This window comes from Salarias fasciatus, chromosome 13, assembly GCF_902148845.1.
Source record: "Salarias fasciatus chromosome 13, fSalaFa1.1, whole genome shotgun sequence".
Taxonomy (NCBI): domain Eukaryota; kingdom Metazoa; phylum Chordata; class Actinopteri; order Blenniiformes; family Blenniidae; genus Salarias; species Salarias fasciatus.
Window position 1 is genome coordinate 28,233,852 of NC_043757.1, and position 19,142 is coordinate 28,252,993.

The 19,142-nt window shown below is 43.7% G+C and overlaps 1 protein-coding gene across 3 annotated transcripts in view; it reads right to left on the reverse strand.

Moving 5' to 3' along the window:
* LOC115399614 (zinc finger protein with KRAB and SCAN domains 8-like) overlaps nucleotides 1-11,094 on the reverse strand; it is a 30,759-nt gene extending 19,665 nt beyond the window's left edge. For all 3 annotated transcript variants that reach the window (XM_030107111.1, XM_030107110.1, XM_030107113.1), the window contains exons 1-2: nucleotides 10,869-11,094; nucleotides 140-418 (exon numbers count right to left, since the gene is read on the reverse strand). In XM_030107111.1, the coding sequence (XP_029962971.1) occupies nucleotides 140-418; nucleotides 10,869-11,040 (451 nt within the window). In that variant the 5' untranslated portion in view covers nucleotides 11,041-11,094. The remainder of the gene's footprint in view (nucleotides 1-139; nucleotides 419-10,868) is intronic.
* Between the last annotated feature and the right edge of the window lie 8,048 nt (nucleotides 11,095-19,142).

Below are 19,142 nucleotides of genomic sequence, written 5' to 3' on the forward strand. Positions count from 1 at the left end.
GCGGAGAGGAGCTCCGCCATGGATTTAAAAATGAATCGTTAGATTAATCGATGCATCAAAGAACTATTTCTTAGATTAATCGATTACAAAAATAATCGTTTAACCCAGCTGTAATGTGTTCATTCACACTTTTCATTACCTGCTCTGTGTAACTTGATCTGAGGTTTCCAGATGATCTCCAGCAGTCTGTGCTGACGCTCCACCTCCTCCTGGCTCCGGACAATAGCTTGTTCAAACAGGGTGCAGATCTCCACAGCAGCAGCAGTCAGTCTCTGGCTGCTCCAGTCTCTCTCAGAGTGGTGGGAATCGTCACCTTCACCATCAGGAACAGACGCCTCTTTAATGTGTGGAGCTTCATGTTCCTCCTGCTCCACACTGGAGCTGCTCTTCTGCTCACCAATGTGCTGCTGTGGACTCTCTGGAGGGAAACAAGACAAAGTCACTCTGGGATGGAGGGGAATATTTTACACTGATGGACGGACGAGACGCAACAGGAGACATTTAAAAGACAAACATTTACAAACAAAATGCTCCTTTCACTTCAACTGGCAGCAGCTGTGAGGTTTAGAAACTGATGAGAAAACTGTCTGGATGCAACATGAGCCTCTCTGAGCTCTGAAATGTTAGTGGGAAGTTTCCACTTTGACGTGGTGAAGACTATTTTCCCAGCAACTGGGGACGTAACAATTACCGGTCAAAATAATAAACCGTTTTCTGGGTATCGATTTGAATTTCCAAAAACGATTCAATTCGATTCACGTTTTTTTTTTTTTTTTTTCAGTTAAAGCTGGTGTCTGGAGTTTTGAAAGAAAGAGGTTTTTTTAATCCAACGTCTGAGGTTCCGCCCTCCCTTTGCTTTAGTGACCTACCAAGCCACGCCCCTTTAATTTCGTAGCGCATCACCTGTGGGGTCAAAATGAAATCCAAAGTATTTCCAGACATCTGCCTCTAAGTTTTCTGTTGGTGCTTCAGACTGGCCAACTTTGGTGAAATTTTTAGAGTACCACTTAGCTAGCTTAGCATGTGCACACACACACATAAGTGTGCGCACACGTACACACACAGCTCGCGCTCATGTCGATAGGAAAAAAAAAAACTTTCGGCGCTCATTTCCCTGTTATGACATCGTATTTTCAACGTGAAAGTAACGCTGTTAACAGTACATATTTGCCAAAACACACACACGTACACTCACACGTGTATACACACAGACACAGACACACACACACACACACACACACACCATTTTAGCCGCCAGCTGCTGCGGGTGGGGGGAGGGGGAGCGGGAAGAAAGGAGGAGGAGGCGGAGGACCGGAGGGAGCGGCCGACGCTGTGGGTTCGGCAGACCCGCTATTCTCCGCTACTCAGTGCTGATTGGTTGAAACTGCACCGCTACACTGCTGCACCGTGTGGTCAACGTGAGTACTGCACGTCCACATTTCTAACAGCGCTCACAGACGTCTGCAGCTTTTTGCGTAGTTTAATGAGACGGAGCGTACCGGCGGATTTTGATGTCAAATTAAAGTACCTGCTGTGCAAAATGCGTACAGGTTGGCAGTAGGGCTGCCACGATTGGTCGATTAATCACGATTATGTCGAACTATTAAAATCATCGACGACTAATTTAACAGTCGACGAGTTTTTTCTTTTTTTGTCAATCAATCAATCAATCAATCAATCAATTTATTTTTGTATAGCCCAGTATCACAACAACAGCTGCCTCAGAGGCTTCAAGATGTTACATTTGTCGGTAAAAGTAAAAACAGTGAATAAGCATAATGGTAATATGTCAATATTTACAGTAACGAGACAGAACGAAGCAACCACTGCCTTAGACCCTCACATCCGGCAAGAAAAAACTCCAAAAACCCAGTGGGAAAAGAAGAAATCTTGGGGAGAACCACAGTATGGAGGGATCCCTCTCCCAGGGACGGACAGCTTTGGCAACAGCTAGCATGAGACAATAAGAAGTAAAGCCTAGGACAATGTTGAGGACAGTTCGTTGGACGGTCCAGCACAAGAACCACGGATCCCAGCAGTAGAACCGAAGCCAGTCCACGGGCAGGACCGACAGGAGTGTCCTCCCGGTCCGGACGGAGCTTGTTCATAGGCCTTCGTAATAGTGGAGTCAGCAACTGAAACTGGAGAAGACTCCCCCTCGAAGGGGGGGACAGCAGGGGAAAAGCAATGAACGGACTAAAGGGAATAACATTCAGACATTAGAGGACAGGGCTCAGTGCACCGTACTTCCCACAGCATTCTAGCTCCTGGGGCAGCTTTGTGGACACTTAACTGTTTAAACTAGTATTTAGTTAGTATAGTTTAGTTTAGTTTAATTTAGTTTGGTTTAGTTTAATTTTGTTTAGTGTAATTTGGTTTGATTTAGTTTAATTTAATTTAGTTTAGTTTAGTTTAGTTTAGTTTAGTTTAGTTTAGTTTGGTTTGGTTTACTTTAGTTTGGTTTGTTTTAGTTTAGTTTAGTTTAGTTTGGTTTACTGTAGTTTGGTTTGGTTTGTTTTAGTTTAGTTTAGTTTAGTTTAGAATCCCTAGCTGACCTGATCATAGGCTGCATCGAAGAGAAACGTCTTGAGCCTAACCTTAAATGTGGAGACTGTGTCTGCCTCTTTGACACCAATTGGAAGCTGGTTCCATAAAAACGGTGCCTGATAGCTAAAGGCTCTTCCACCTAGTGTCCATTTAGAGACTCTAGGAGTCACCAGTAACCCTGCATTTTGAGAGCGAAGTGCTCTGATTGGTTGATAAGGCGTTAAAGCATCTTGGAGATAGGTTGGAGCCATCCCATTTAGGATTTTGTAAGTGAGGAGAAGGATTTTAAATCTAACTCTAAACTCGACTGGAAGCCAGTGAAGAGATTTTAGAACAGGAGTAATGTGTTCACGTCTTCTAGTTCCAGTTAATAATCTGGCGGCTGCATTTTGAACCAACTGAAAGTTTTTTAATACACTTTTTGGGCAGGCTGCGAGAAAGGAGTTGCAGTAGTCCAATCTCGCAGAAACAAATGCATGGATGAGTTTTTCTGCATCGCTTCTAGGTAGAATGTTTCTTATTTTAGCTATGTTGCGCAAGTGGAAATATGCTGTTTTACAAGCCAGGTTGATGTGTGCTTTAAATGAGATATCCTGATCAAATAAGACCCCGAGGTTCCTCACAGTAGAGGAGGAGGATACACTGACGTTATCTAAGGTGATAATCTGTTCAGATAGACACTCTCTCAGTTTATGGGGGCCTAGTATAATGACCTCTGTTTTGCCAGGATTCAGACGGAGATAGTTCGTAGTCATCCAGGTTTTAATTTCTCTGATACAGTCACTGAGTCTGTCTATTTGATTAGTTTGATCAGGTTTCATAGATAAATACAGTTGTGTGTCATCTGCATAGCAATGAAAATTGATATCGTGACTTCTAATTATGTTCCCTAAAGGAAGCATATATAACAGAAATAAAATTGGCCCGAGCACGGACCCTTGAGGAACCCCATAACTGACCTGGGAGCACGGTGAGGACTGTTGGTTAACGTGAACAAATTGGTACCTATTAGATAAATAGGATTTGAACCAGCAGAGGGCTTTTCCTCTGATGCCGACCTCACATTCTAACCTCTGCAGGAGAATATTGTGGTCGATTGTATCAAAAGCTGCACTGAGGTCTAAGAGAACCAGGATTGAGACTAGACCTGCGTCAGCCGCCAATAGCAAGTCATTAGTGACTTTAACTAACGCAGTCTCAGTGCTGTGATAAGCTCTATATCCTGACTGAAATTTCTCAAATAAACTATTGTCCTGTAGGTGGCGGTAAAGCTGTTTAACCACAACTTTTTCCAGGACTTTTGAAATAAAAGGCAGATTTGATATCGGTCTGTAGTTAGCTAGAATATCAGGATCGAGATTAGGTTTTTTCAGCAGTGGTTGATTACTGCGAATTTAAATGACTGTGGCACATAGCCATTTTCTAGAGAGGTGTTTATTATAGTTATGATCGTATTTAAGATAACTGGAAGGATATCTTTGAAAAGCTTAGTTGGAATTGGATCTAGGAGACAGGTTGAGGTTTTAGAAGACATTACAATTGAAGTAATCTCAGCCCCATTTACTGATGAGAAACTATCTAGTATTTCAGGTATTTCAGGTGGAGGCAGTGGCTGGATTCCCTGAGCTTGATCTGAGGAAAGCGCTTCACTGATTTTACCTCTAATGGTTATGATTTTATCATTAAAGAATTTAAGAAAGTCATGGCAGTTTAAAGATTCTGGGATTACTGGTTCCACTACAGTATGACTGGTTGTCAGTCTGGCTACAGTGTTGAATAGAAACCGAGGGTTATTTTTGTTTATTTCTATTAAACGAGAGTAATATAATGTCTTGGCTTTAAAGAGAATTTGTTTATAGCTTAGCAAGCTACATTTCCAGGCCTTCAGAGATTGTTCTGATTTAGATTTACGCCACAGTCTTTCTAATTGCCGAGTTTTTTGTTTGAGAACACGGGTTTCAGAATTAAACCATGGAGCAACGCGCCTGGGTCGATTGGTTTTCAGCTGCAACGGGGCCACTACGTCAAGGGCAGATTTTAGTGAGTGCATAGCACTGTCAACAAACTGATCACTATTATCACCACTGGTCAATAAGCTCATTTCTGTGAGTTCACAAGATAATGCAGCAAATGCAGGCTGGATCAATTCTTTGTACCGAGCCACAGATTTTTCAGATAATGTCCGTATCAGCTGAATTTTATCTTTTTGAGCACAGTAGTCTTCAATCAAAATCTGAAAAGTAATTAAAAAATGGTCTGAGAGTATGGGGTTCTGAGGGAGAACATTTAGGTCACTCACCTCTATCCCATATGTTAAGACCAGATCCAGGGTGTGCTTGTGACTATGAGTGGATTCATCAACATTTTGAGTGAAACCGATACTATCTAATACTGCAATAAACGCATTACTCAAACTGTCACCAGAATCATCCACATGGATGTTAAAGTCACCTATTATAAGGATCTTGTTATGAGCCAATACTATATTGCTTAAAAACTCTGAGAACTCAGTTAAAAAGTCAGAGTAAGGACCAGGAGGTCGATACACAATAATTAATAGCACAGCTTTTTGATTCTTCCAATTTGGACAAGTAAGCGTTAGTATTAAGCTTTCAAAAGAGTTGAATTTAACATTAGTTTTGGGTTTAAGAAGAAGACTGGAGTGGGAAATCACTGCCACACCTCCACCTCGACCTGTTGATCTAGCTGTTTGGAAATTAACATAGGTTGGAGGGGTACATTCATTGAGCCTCACATAATCATCTTGCTGGAGCCAAGTTTCTGTTAGAGCAATTTTGTCTCGAAACTGCCGCGGCACCTTCCACTGCCGCGTCTGCCTTTCTGTGTTTGACACACATGCACAGTCGTGTCAGCCGCGACGACACCACACTGGTGTCATGGCCGCCCTGCAGCAGCGGAGCTCAAAGTGTGGGAACATGACAAGAAAACCTCAGATTAAAGTGTGCAATGCAGCATCTGCAGGACAGAACCTGCCTTCCACGGCAGCACAACTGCGAAGCATGAGCAGCCGAAACAGAAACACGTCGTGGTTTGTGACAACGATGATTGACCGTCGTCTCGGTAAGCTAATAATATTAGCATAGAGCGCTAACTTGTTATTTACTCATAGCTGTCAACGTTAACATTAGCGGTGACGATTTGATTTATTAGCTGCCTTTAGGACACATATTTCATGTTTTCTGTAACGTTGTAACAGTGATGTGTTTTAATAAGAAGTGATGTCACGTAGGCCTGTCACGATAACAAATTTTGCTGGACGATTAATTGTCCCAGAATTTATTGCGATAAACGATAATATTGCCGTTTTTTTTGTTGCAATTTTTTAATTAATGCAACAATTAGGGACGCACCAAAATGAAAATTCTTGGCGAAACCGAAACCAAAAAATGAGGAAACTGTTTTTCTGAAGCAAATAAGGCCCTAACAATGACACACATACTGTATTACAAAGCATTTATACCTCCAAAGGCCAACAGCAGTCTCACAGACTGCTGATAAAAAAAAAAAAGACGCACTTCGTGGGGATTTTTTTCTGCGATTGATTTGTTTTATATGCGCGCATCTGAACAGGGAGCTAGCTCTGACAGCAGACAATCAGACAGACGGCCAAAAATATCAACCAAATCCCAAAAGAAAGACAATAAAAACAGGCATAATGAAGAGATACAAGGTGGAAGAAGCTTTAGCAATGAGGTCAGTGAGGGGGAATCGGATGGCGGAGACGTGTCGGACATCAGCGATCTTGACTGGAGTGAAGAAGAGGAACGGTCTCTATCAGAGTCAGAACAGTCGCGGGACAAACAGCGGAAAAAATATAATTCTGCTGCCCCAAAAATACCCGACCGACCTCCAGCTGCTGTACAGTCCAGCAGAACCTGCAGTGGCGCATGAAGCGCTCACACGTCACCTCCAGGTATAAAGAATTACTGCAGGCTGCTGTCAGTTTACAACTAAATAATAATAACATAAAATGGTGTAAAAAAAACCCCAAAAACGATTGTAATAAATTTCAACACGACAGTAGAACATGGTAGTTGACAGCAGGAGCACTGCAGCTCCCGTGCCAATTACAGATTCAGGTAAAATATTATATCCTCCATCAAAGTACAGCAAACCATGTATTTTTCGTTTCCAAAAATTAATTTTAGAACAAATATATTTTCTGAATAAATACCTTTGTCCTGTCAAGCCTGCAGTCCCAGAATAAAATGAGCAGGGTGAGGATGGGACTGTGTGGGGGGGTGTCCGTCCTGGTGCGCAGCCGGGGAGACTATTTTTACTAATTTTAATATGTTCTTGATTATTATTGACTGTTAATGATACAAGTATTTTGTGTGTGTTGGTGTGTGTGTGTGTGTTTATCAAGGAAACGAGGGCGCGGAGTGTGAGAGGTGACGCTGCGCAAATGCGCGCTGTAAAAAATGAAATACATTTTAAAACCTGATTTAAGGCATTAATAAAGCAGATATGAGGCATTAAAAGGTTTGCTTTAGCATTACCGACACATCATCACCAATTATTTTCGGCCGTGTTGTTTCGGTGATTTTTTTCTTTCTGCCGAAAGTCGAAAATACACTTTTGAGACATTTTCGGCTGAAAAATTTCAGTGGCCGAATTTTCGGTGCATCACTCCTCATTACACTACAGAGCCGAAAGGAGTCCGTATGAGACGTTTCTAGTGTCTTTGGAAAATGTAAATTTATCGCACCTGGAAAACTTACCGACCTCATTTTTTTTATCGTGCGATTAATTGATTTATTGACTATCGTGACAGGCCTAATGTCATGCTGATGTTTTCTACCGTTACGTTTCAGAGCTTCACCCCATCGGAGCGGATTTTCTCCGCAGCAGAACATCTGCTCCAAAAAGAAAGCAAGTCTGTCTCCAACATGTAGAAATGCTGACTGTCCTGAACCAGAGCCCTGTGGAGTTTGGGATTATGTAGAGTCAGAGTGGAATAAAGTTGTATACAGCTGAGCACTGAACGCAAAATGCACTTTTGTTTTGAGTCAGTGAGACAAAAACTTCAATAATTCCTTGGTTGCTTGATGCCAAACACTAATTAAGAAAAAAAATTAACATTAAGGATTAATTTTTGTGTTGTTGAGGCAAGTGCCTTTTCCTTATTTTAATCAAGTGTTTGCACTTTATGGTCACAGTTAAACAAGTGTCTGTTGCATATTTCAATAAAGGTTTAATGAACTCTCATCTGAATTGTTATTTTTAGTTAGAATATACCTTAAACACTTAAAAGCTGAAATTTAATTGTGGTTATATAAGATGGTGGTGTGATAAACTATGTTCTACTTTAATTTATATATGATGCGATTAGTAGAATATACAAAAAAATAATCGGTGATTAGTCGACGACCAAAATAATCGTTTGTGGCAGCCCTAGTTGGCAGGGCCGGCGCTTTCAGCTCCTCCGCCATGATGTTTCGTACCGCTATGGACTCGTCGCGCGAGATGTCGTGTCACGCGAGAAGTCACATGACACTGTGGGGGAAAAAGACGCATTAAATAGATCGATTCAAGGATTTTATGAATCGATATCAGGCTATTAAAAGGAGAATCGATTAATCAATTTTTTAAACCCAGCCCTAATAAACCGCGGTAAAATGTCTGACGGTCAGCACTACGTTTCAAATTTTAATCACCGTTAAACTGTGTTTACCACAATGCAGAGAATTACTAAACTGGGTGTGATCTAAGAATATTACGGCAAGGATTATTTTTTTTACCCTTTATCTTTAGAGGCTGGCAAGTTTTTTTTTTGTGCAAGTTGAAGTTGGTTTCTGACTGGCGCCTATTTGCGGTTCTGGTTTTTAATTTCCATTTAATTTACGTTGAAAACTGTTGTCTCAGTAATGTTCTGTGAACCATGCAAGCAAGACCAGTATTGCTGTGACTTACAATTTCGACAGCGTTGGGTTTTGACCATTTTGTTATTTATTTCATTAAATCAAAGCACTCTTTTCTTTCCAAACATGATGCGGACACGCACGGTGTGCGTCTCGGCTGCCGCTGCCTGAAGCTTTTTGCACTTTATGTTGTGCAGTTAAATTTAAAAGAAACTCAAGGTGTTCGGCTTTGTTTTGTTCGGGTTAAAAAGTCAGAGGGACTGTTGATGCTTGTGTCTTGTTTGCGTTGATGCACCGATGCACACGCAGTTTCTCCCATACTACGTTTGTGGGCTCAGCTGTGCGCATTCCATGCAGGCATGGAATAACATGTTATTTTATCTGTCAACTTGAGCAAGACCATGTAAAAGTGACAAGATTTTTTTCAGCCATAATTTTAGAGGTTTTCTGCATTTGAAAGTATAAAATGTGAAATCGCAAATCGAATCGCATTATTGGTCAGAAAAATCGCAATTGGGTTTTTTTCAAAACTGTGCAGCCCTACAAGAGAGTATCGGCGAAGGGTGGAAGCACATCCAGCATGATGGCTCTTCTACCGGACCACCACTGCAGCTGTGCCGCGAGTTTAAGGTAAAGTAACATGAAATGAATGCATGCGGGGCTCAGGGAACCGAGAAAACTGTGCGTGTTCGTCTCATTTCTGATCCGGTACAATACTACAACGGCTGGTTAATGTTCAGAAGACAACGTTACATGGTGTGTGTGTGTGTGTGTGTGTGTGTGTGTGTGTGTGTGTGTGTGTGTGTGTGTTTGTGTGTGATGATGAATAATAATTACTTAATAAAAACCATTTACACTTGCTTTCCTCTTATTTACAGAGAGGGCGTGTCGCAGACAGAACCAGGACATCCTCCAACAGCTTCTACTTCTTCGGTCACAGTGGCGTTTGAAAGGAAGGCTGCTTCTGCACCGACATCGAAACATGCCAAAGACCTCACAGCAGCCGTCTCATATTTATTTTAATTGTTCTTTCTGAAATAAAACATTGTTCATTGATTTAAGTGTGCAAATGAATATTTTTTAAAATAGGGGTGCCAAACCAGTCGATCGCGATTGACCGGAGTGTCACCAGGTAGACCGCGAGGTGCAGGGAAAAAAGAAAATTTTGAGTGGTATATTCAAAAATAAATAAATGGAAGAAAGTAATGTGTGTGGTGCCTGTGGCGCCACATGAGAATCAGTGGCACCCCCCCCCCCCCCCCCCCCCCCCCCCCCCCCCTTCGTTGGATGAGGCAGATCCTGAGGGATTGGCAATTTGCAAAGTATTTCACAATACTGTAATAATATCAATAACCGTGATAATTCTGATCACAATTATCGTGATGTCGAATTTTCATATCGTTACATGTCTACCAGCAACACATGAAGGCGTCATCATTCTTCAACATTTACTGTAAAAATTTCAGAAACCACAGTAACGTCAGCATGTTAGCTCAGACTGAGAGGAAATAATCACTTTTTCAATCTGCAAACAGCAGTTTCTGATCCAGATGTTGTGTTTAATGCTGAAGGTTTCTGCTTTAAAATCACTCCTGTTGTTTCACTCTGAACAAGAACTGCAGAGGCCATCTTGTTCAAATTCCACAATGAATCAAAGTTCTATTAAACATAAAGTGGAACTGTTAAAATAAAAACCACAGTATGTTCAGTAGCAGTTGTCATATTGTTCCATCCGTCTACAGAACATTTCAGTGAATTTATTGAATTTTATTACTCACAACAATCCATTCAAACCATGAAAAATGCGTTTTTTTTAATAAAACAACGTGCTGTCGTCTGAGCATCAGGAGACAAGTGAAGGTTGTCGTGATTTTGTTGACATTGCAGTGAATATCAGTGATGTTTTTGTGGTTTCTGTCTTCACTGTTGCACATGCTTGAAATTTACAGACGGTCTCTGAACACCACACACATACTTTTAATAAAAAAGGGTTTGTAGCACAATGCCCACCTCACATCGATAGGAAAGAGGCGTACTGTGTGTGTTTAAAACGTTTTGTTAAAAAGTTATTGATGCTGAAAGTTTGAATGTGTGACGACCAGTCAAAGTTTACCGGTGTTTCGAATTAACTGGTTCCCCTGCTAACTGGTGATTAATGTCTGTAAGCGTATGCGGGTAAAAGCAGATATTACAGTAAAGCTCCAAAAGACTTTAAACTTAAAAGTATACTGTAACTGCAAATAACCGACGTTCACTGGAACAACTAAAAATTTCAGTCGGGTTTTCAACATCTGTCGGTCACCAGTTAACACGGAAACCAGTTAATCCGAAACATCGGACTGAGCTGTCGCTGCAGCCTCATTTCTGTCTGCAGCTTCAAAACAAATGTAACGCTCCTCCATCAACCACATTCATGTGTTCATTCTCACGTTTTCATACCTGTTCTGTGTGACTTGGTTTTCAGTTTGGAGCTGATTTGCAGCAGTTTTCTCTGTCGGTCAATCTCCTCCTCGAAGGGGACGATAGTTTGTAGAAACGCGGTGAAGATTTCTCCAGCAGCAGCAGTTAGTCTCTCGCTGATAAACTCTCTTAAAGCCTGAACTGAAGTCATTGTTGCTGCAGGAGGAGAAATGTTTCCTCTGGGAGACACAACAGCTCAGCTCCACACAGCCTCCATTCAAGCTGCTTCTTCTCTCGCTTTTCTGGAGGATCACAAACAGCGTTCAGCTTCACACTGACCCCTACTGGACACAGGGGGAACTGCAGCTCAGTGGACTCCTTAAACACGCGCACACAGAGAGAGAGAGAGAGAGAGAGAGAGAGAGAGAGAGAGAGAGAGAGAGAGAGAGAGAGAGAGAGAGAGAGAGGGGGGGGGGTTAGGGGTTAACTCTAATCCTATGCTGTATAGTGAGTTATAAAGCATTATGATCATTCATGAGTGTTTATAACTACTTATAAACACTTATAATGTGTTATACCGGGTGCTTCAAGTAAAGTGTTACCCAACATTTTAAAGTAAAAAGACACAAACTGAAAACATGAAGCAGCAGCCCCAGAAAACAGGGTTCACATCACTGGTTCAAACAGTCAATGTTAAATTAAGATAGACTGAAAATACAGTATGTGCTTTATATGACCGACTTTATATGACAAAGGCATTAGAAGACAGGGGTTGTTGCTTTTTGCATTTGGAAGGTAATCTGAACAAAAGTACTATCCTGCATTTTCACATTCACATGTGGCAGGTAAAATCTAATAATAATAAGTAAAATAAAATAATAATAATAATATATAATATAATAAAAATTTGACTGACAAGTTAATAATCGTTGCTTTACTTCAAGCACAGGGAAGTGGTTCACTCCCTCATGCTTGGTTTTTTTTTTATTCATCATAATCACTGTCTTTGTGAGAAGGTAGCAGCCCCTTCTCATTCAAAACTGAGACTCTCACGTGTGTGTAGGTTTAAGGTACAGTGAGGAGTGGCGTGGCTGCGGCTGGAGTGCGGGTAGCGTGGTACCCACTACCCCCTGAGGACACATACAAGCAGAAACGCCACACAGCTACTCACCACGCACACTTCCTCCTCCTTCGCTCTGCCCAGCTGATACTAGCAGAGCTGCCCACTGGTGAAGCTGTATTTCACCTGGCTGATGCAGGGAGGAGCAGTCCAGAGTGTGAGGGGGAGCACAATTGTGTATTTACTGTAAATATTTATGTTCTGGGGAATGGATTTATGGGGAAGGTCATCTGTGGTGTGCAGTTGAAGTAATACTTTCATTTGTGTTAATATATCACTGGAGGTTTTGTAGGAATCTTTTTGTAAACATTAATAAGACGACCAGACACTCCCTCCTAGAATTGTGGGTTAGTCCTGCCCAGGGATTGGATAATTAGGTCTGGGCTGGAGGTATTTAAGGAGGACCATTGTTGAGGAGGGGGGGGAAGCACCTGTGAGGCTGTCAGTCGGGAGAAGCCTCTGACAACAGCCTGTTGTGAGGTGTGTGACTTTAAAACTGTGAATAAACTGAAGAACTGGCAAAGAATCTCGGAAACTCCACCTCATTTTTTCACCAGTCCTCTCCCAACGCGAACCAGGCGAGCTGGTCCTGAGTTGGGGTGACCACTCGGTCCCTCACATTTGGTGGCAGTGGTGGGATCAGCAACGCCACCTGAGAAGCTGGAGGGGAGAGGAAGGAGAAGAGGACGAGCTGCCAGGCGAGGCCCTGAGGAGGAACAAGGTCAGGTCTGGGTGGGGAATGATGGACCCAAGGCTGGCCAGACCTGAGGAGGGGGATTTTCCTGAGGGTGCGGAGCCAGTGGAGGCCGCTCGGGACACCCTCCCACCACCGTCCGAGAGCCCACCTGGGGTGAGTGAGCTGTCTGCCTTAAGGCAACTCCTGGAAAAGTCGCTGAGTACCCAGGAGGAGGAGGCCCACAGGCAGGAGCTGCGTTGGAGGAGTGTCCAGACCCAGCTGGACCGGCTCAAGGCGGATGTGGAGACCGGAAGGAGGTCTTCAGGGATCCCTCTAGCAATGGTGGCTCCGGCAGTGGGGGTGGCAGCTCCAGCGGCGGCGGCGGCAGCAACTCCGGTGGCGACGGTGGCAACCCCGGCAGCAGCGGCAGCTCCAGCAGTGGGGGCGGTTCCGATGGTGGGAACCATGAGTGGACGCCACGGGCTCATTCTCAAACTCGAGGAGGGGAATGATGTCGAGCAATACCTCACCACCTTCGAGCGGCTGGCAGCGGCGTACCACTGGCCCAGGGCTGAGTGGGCGGTGCTGTTGGTGCCCTATTTGACTGGGAAGGCCCGCAGTGCCTATGTGGCCATGGACATGATTGCTGCGCTGAACTATGACAATGTAAAGGAGGCAATCCTTCAAAAATATGAGATTGATGCACCGCTTGGTGCATCGATTGGTGTACCGCAGAAGGTTCAGGGAACCCGACATCCAGCCTGGGGAGACACCCCACAAACTGTACACCCGCCTCAAGGATATGTTCTTCAAATGGATTGGGCCGGCAGAGAGGTCTGTCGCGAAAGTCTTCGAGGTCCTGATCACGGAGCAGTTTCGTCACACCCTGGCACCAGAAATCCGGGTTTGGGTGAAGGAACATGGGCCAGCCGATGGACTGAGGGCAGTGGAACTGGTAGAGACCTTCATGTCTGCATGGTGTCAGAAGAACTTCCCAGCAGAGCCCCGGCCAAGACCAGCAACAAGAGGTAGGTCTGAGGGTTTTGGTTATGTGAGTGATTCCAAGTTCGCTGACCCCAGTAGGATGTCGGCTAGGAACCCAGTGGCCCCGGCAAGTACCAAACAGAGATCAGAAAAGCCAGTCATCTGTTACTTGTGCAATGAGGAGGGTCATATCAAGCCAAACTGCCCCCAGAGAAAGCCTCAACATTCAGGACAGAGTTGTATCCCTAAACCAGATGAGGGCACAGCAAATTCACTTGGCCAACTGCAAACTGTCACTGTGGTGGTCAATGGTAACTCTGTTACTGCTCTATTGGACTCAGGAAGTACCCAAACTCTAGTACAGCCCCACCTGGTGGAGAAAAGGGATGTCATTCAGGGTAGGCAAGTCAAAGTACTTTGCGTCAATGGGGATGAGCACGAGTACCCCATGGCAGAAATTTACATAAAAATCCAAAGTCAAACATATCAGCTTACGGTGGGAGTGGTTGAGAAGCTGAGCCATCCAGTGGTTATAGGTCAGGACCTTGTTATCCTCCCAGAGTTACTCCAGTCCTGTAAGCCTGTCAATGTGGTGGTCACATGGTCTCACCGTCAGCTACAGTCCCCTGAGAAGCAAAAGGATGAGTGCAGTGAGTCCACTAGCTTGAAGGAGCTAGCTTTTGCTGACAGTGAAATCACTCCCCCTGCCAGTATGAGGATCAGGAAGACCCGCATGCAACGTAGGCAGGCCAAGTTGGTAGGCACGGTGGAAAAAAAATTACAGGGCAATCAGCCAGCGGACATGTGGGCTGATGTCCCTGAAGACTTTGAGAAACTACAGCGAGATGATTCCACCCTTAGGCCAGCATTTGAAAGAGTGACACAGGTAGATGAGGTGTCTACCTGGGTGGCTCCGGCTTTGACAGGAGAAAGCTTTGTGGTGAGAGAGGGTTGGCTTTACCATCGGTCAGCAGAGGGCGGAGTAGAACAGCTGGTTGTCCCAAAGCAGCTCGGGGACAAGGTGCTAGTCTTAGGGCATGAAATCCCTTGGTCAGGGCATTTAAGAACATCCAAGACCTATGAGAGAATAGCAGCCAGGTTTTATTGGCCAGGTCTCTTTAAAGAAGTGCAGAATTTCTGTAGAACTTGCCCCAAGTGCCATCTGACTAGTATAAGAAAGAGTAGGCCCTATCCCCTGCAACCACTGCCCATTATTGAGACCCTCTTCTCTCGCATAGCCATGGACTTGGTAGGACCCCTGGAAAGATCCCAGAATGGTTACAAATACATTCTAGTGGTATGTGACTACGCCACACGATATCCAGAGGCCTTTCCCCTGCAGAGCATTTCAGCTCGCCCTATAGCTCACGCCCTGCTGCAGCTGTTTTCCCGGGTAGGCATACCTGAAGAAATCCTCACTGATCAGGGTACGGCTTTCTTGTCCAAGACCCATAAGCAGGTTTATAGGCTGTTAGGCATACAGGGCTTGCGAACCACTCCATACCACCCTCAGACTGATGGGCTTGTCGAACGCTTCAATCAAACTCTAAAGAGCATGCTGAGGAAGTTTGTGGCAGCCAACGGAAAGGACTGGGATCGGTGGCTGCCCTACTTGCTCTTTACCTATCGAGAGGTTCCTCAGGCTTCCACTGGCTTCTCACTGTTTGAACTGCTGTACAGGAGACGAGTGAGAGGTCCGCTGGATGTACTGAAAGAAGTCTGGGAGGGACCTGGCACCCACGAGGTGCAGAGCATCATGGCCCATGTCCTCAAGATGCGGGGTAAGATGGAGGAGATGGCGGAACTGGTGCGGGCTAACCTGGAGCAGGCGCAGTCGAATCAAAAGGCCTGGTACGACAGGGCTCCCAGGCAGCGCAATCTCCAGCCTGGGCAGAAGGTTCTGCTTCTCCTGCCCACGTCCGAAAACAAGCTTCTGGCCCAGTGGCAGGGGCCCTACGAGGTGGTGCGGAAGATGGGTCCAGCTACCTATGAGGTGGACATGCCAAAGAGGAGGAAACCACGGCAGACCTTCTATGTCAACCTTCTCAAAGAGTGGCATGAGCGGCAACCAGATCTTCAGCTCCGAGTGCAGGCTGTGGTGGAGGAGGAGGAGTGTTCCGGGCAGTTTTTCCCAACCAGCACCAGCAGCAGCCGGCAAATGGCCTCCATGGACATCTCGCATCTGTCCTCCCACCGGCAGAAGGAATTGGCAGGAATTATTCCTCCGGGCCTGTTTAAAAAAACTTGGAAGTTTGTTTTGTGTCTGTTTTCTCCTGGAACAGGGATTATAGGCAATCTATATCATGTAACTAGATATTCAGTAGTCCAGTGAATTGAATATACAACTTAATCAGTCCTCACATCCTCCATTGGCAAATCCACGTGGTCCAACAACACAAGGTAAGAACAGCACAAACAATATGGAGGAATTATTAGATGAATTATGAGGTATAAGAATTGTAAACACCATACAAAATACATATACGTATAAACATGCCTATATGAAATTATTTGAATTAAAACAATGCTAAAAGCGACAACGCTGCGGGAAGCTGTACATTTACAATAATGCTACTGAAGCAAAGACAACTCAAATAGGTTTCAGTGTAAAGAGTTTTTTTCATTTACACAGATGTGTTTCAAAAAGTATGTAATATGGTCTAAAAGCTGTCCATATAGTAAATTACATCAAAATACTATCTGCAGTAAAATAATGCAGCAAAGAACAATACTGTTTTAAGGGGATCATGACAGTAATCATGATCATAGTCATGCAAGATGTTTTATTTTGAAATGTCAGAAATAAAAAGTTACAGTCAAATTCCGGATTCTTTTGGGTACACCCTCGTATCTCCTGGCTGCTTGGCAGTAGTTTGATGACTCTGCTGCGTTGATCACCATCAGTTTAAAGTTGGTATCATAACTTCTCCTCTATTGTTTGCTCAGTTGTCCAGCGTTCAGCCCCTTTGTTCCAGATGATCCGCCATTTTTCATCAGATCATTTGATCTCATTTCATCGCTCCACTCGCTCTCTGGTCAGTGATACTTTGGCTCCATCTAGCGGCGCGGATGCGTATTGACCATCTACCGTAAGTCCGCAATTATAACACCACCCCACTTTTGAGGATGCAATTTCTGGAAAAAAACATCGTCTTATATTCGGGCCAATACGGTACATGCAACCTGGCACTGCACACCTGTCCACCACTTCTGGAAAAACATTAGACATCCTGTCACAAAGTGAATATTTATATATTTGATATATATTTAAAGTGAATATATTTCACAAACATATGTCTTCATCCCTGACAGCTGGGAGGGGATTTTTTTTTTTTTAAGCAGCAACGCCTTGGTGAGACGGAGCTGATCAGCCAATCAAGGAGCTTTATTTCAAGGGTGTGGAAAGCTCGGCTCTCAGCTGATCGGCGCCTCTCAGCGCACCACACACCACAGGATCTGCAATCAGAAATATTAAACATGTTCATTATCTACGATCTTCCCTTCTGACGCCTCCCGAGAGGCTCCGACTGGAAAAAATCTCTGTGAACACACCGCACATCAGAGGAGGAGAGGAGGATCGGATCCGAACTCATTCCATACTCCCGACAGTCGGACCTTGTCGGCTTCGGTCGGGAGAAGACCGGCACAAAATTTGGCCTGATCATTCTGTAGAGTGTGCTGGCCTTAAACTGACCCACAGGTTGACGTGACCCGCCCACGTTTCCCGCTGGCAAAAACCAAAACACAGACGATAGAACTTCCAGCTCACGGAGATCGAAGAAATTGAAAAATCACATTCAAGTCTGCTCTTTGGCCGCATTTCAACTTTCCTTTATTTGATCTGTCTTAACAAACGGGATATTGAAAAACAAACCAATTTTCATTTATTTGTTTTTATTTTAAAAACAAAAAAAGGAAAAATGACTCATTTTTCAATATTTTGTTTTTTGATTCTTAATTGAATATCAATTGAACGAATGATACACGGATTGACATGAGTGAAGCTAATTCATCCAGCTTTTTTAAAGGCCGTGTTCAACAGACATGAATGAAGCATTTAATAAACATAAACACTCTTAATTCATTTAGGATGAACATAGTTCTAGTTTACTGAACAAACACATGCCCAAGTTCACTTTTTTGAGTGTACATGTGGAGTCATGGTAACATAAGCATACTGGTTCAAGCTGGTTTGAACATAAGCGGGGCATGAGAAAGCAATGGGATCTTTCTATACCCCCGTTTCCGAGGCTGTCCTGGTGCATAAAGTTTTGACATGTCCTGCCTTAAATGATAAGGACACTTTGGACTGAACTCTTTCAGTTCCACGTTGCACAAGCACTTTGAATTATGCAGTGGTGGGCCGTCAGGGCCTGCAAAGCCTTCTCTGCTGGCCTAAAAATTATCTGAATTACAGACTGATGTAAATTATATTTTGTCCATAAATAATTAATAAATGACTCCAAATGGTATGTTCCAGTTCCTTTCATAGTTTTCCCGTGGTTGCGCTGCTTCCAGACATGTTTTTTCATATTAAATCATTGAACCAATCAGATTTCAGGCATCATCTGTTGCTAGGGTCAAAGAAATCTGCCCGAGGCCTTCGCTATCCGTTCCTGATGGCGCAGTGAAGTAAAGTGAAGCGTCAAACAGACAGCTGCTTCAACCAATCAGACAGTTGCTTCAACCAATCAGACAGTTGCTTCAACCAATCAGACAGTTGCTTCAACCAATCAGACAGTTGCTTCAACCAATCAGATTTCGAGTTGGCGACTCAGCGCCTTCTAGCTAGCTACACTAACAACAGCAGATCCAGGCCCTCTGATTTACATTCACCAAGAGATACAGTAGGGGGCGGTATGCACCTAAGTTGTTGGTCGCCTACCTCAATTATTCCAAAGAAGAAGAAGAAGAAGACCTGAAGAGAAATAAAACTTAGCCAGAAATCCCACAGGGCAGCTGGACTTTCAGCCCTGGCTTTATGGAACTGAAACACACGGATAATCTATATGACAGAGCAGTTGAACTCTTTTTGAGGAAGGAAAGGAGGATGGATTTTGTTTTCAAATAATCGGGATTTTGGTGAGTAAAATGTTCCTCTTTTCCTAAATAATATTGCTGTTTCATTAAGTTGTTGATGCTCATTGTATGTGCACAGATGTAGTCGGAGACTAGTGCACTTCAGCAAAGGCATTTATTCTGGCTGCACAAGTATCTATCTGCTGTGCAACAACTCTTTATGTGCATATCTGTATAATAAGATTGTTTTTTTTTTTGTAGAAAAAATAGTTATTGAGAGGTGGATTGGTTCAGGCGGATCTGTTCTGAAGGCCTTAATGTGAAATGCACGGTCCGCCACTGGAATTATGTATCTCAGCATAAGCATAAGCAGAAATGATAACATACCAGCATTTTAACAACACGAAGCCTGGACCCCAGGATTGGCCGGTCATTTCTCTCTCAGATGTTTTGGGCCAAAAGTAAAAACGTCTGTTTTATCAGAGTTTAGAAGCAGAAAATTTCCACTCACTCA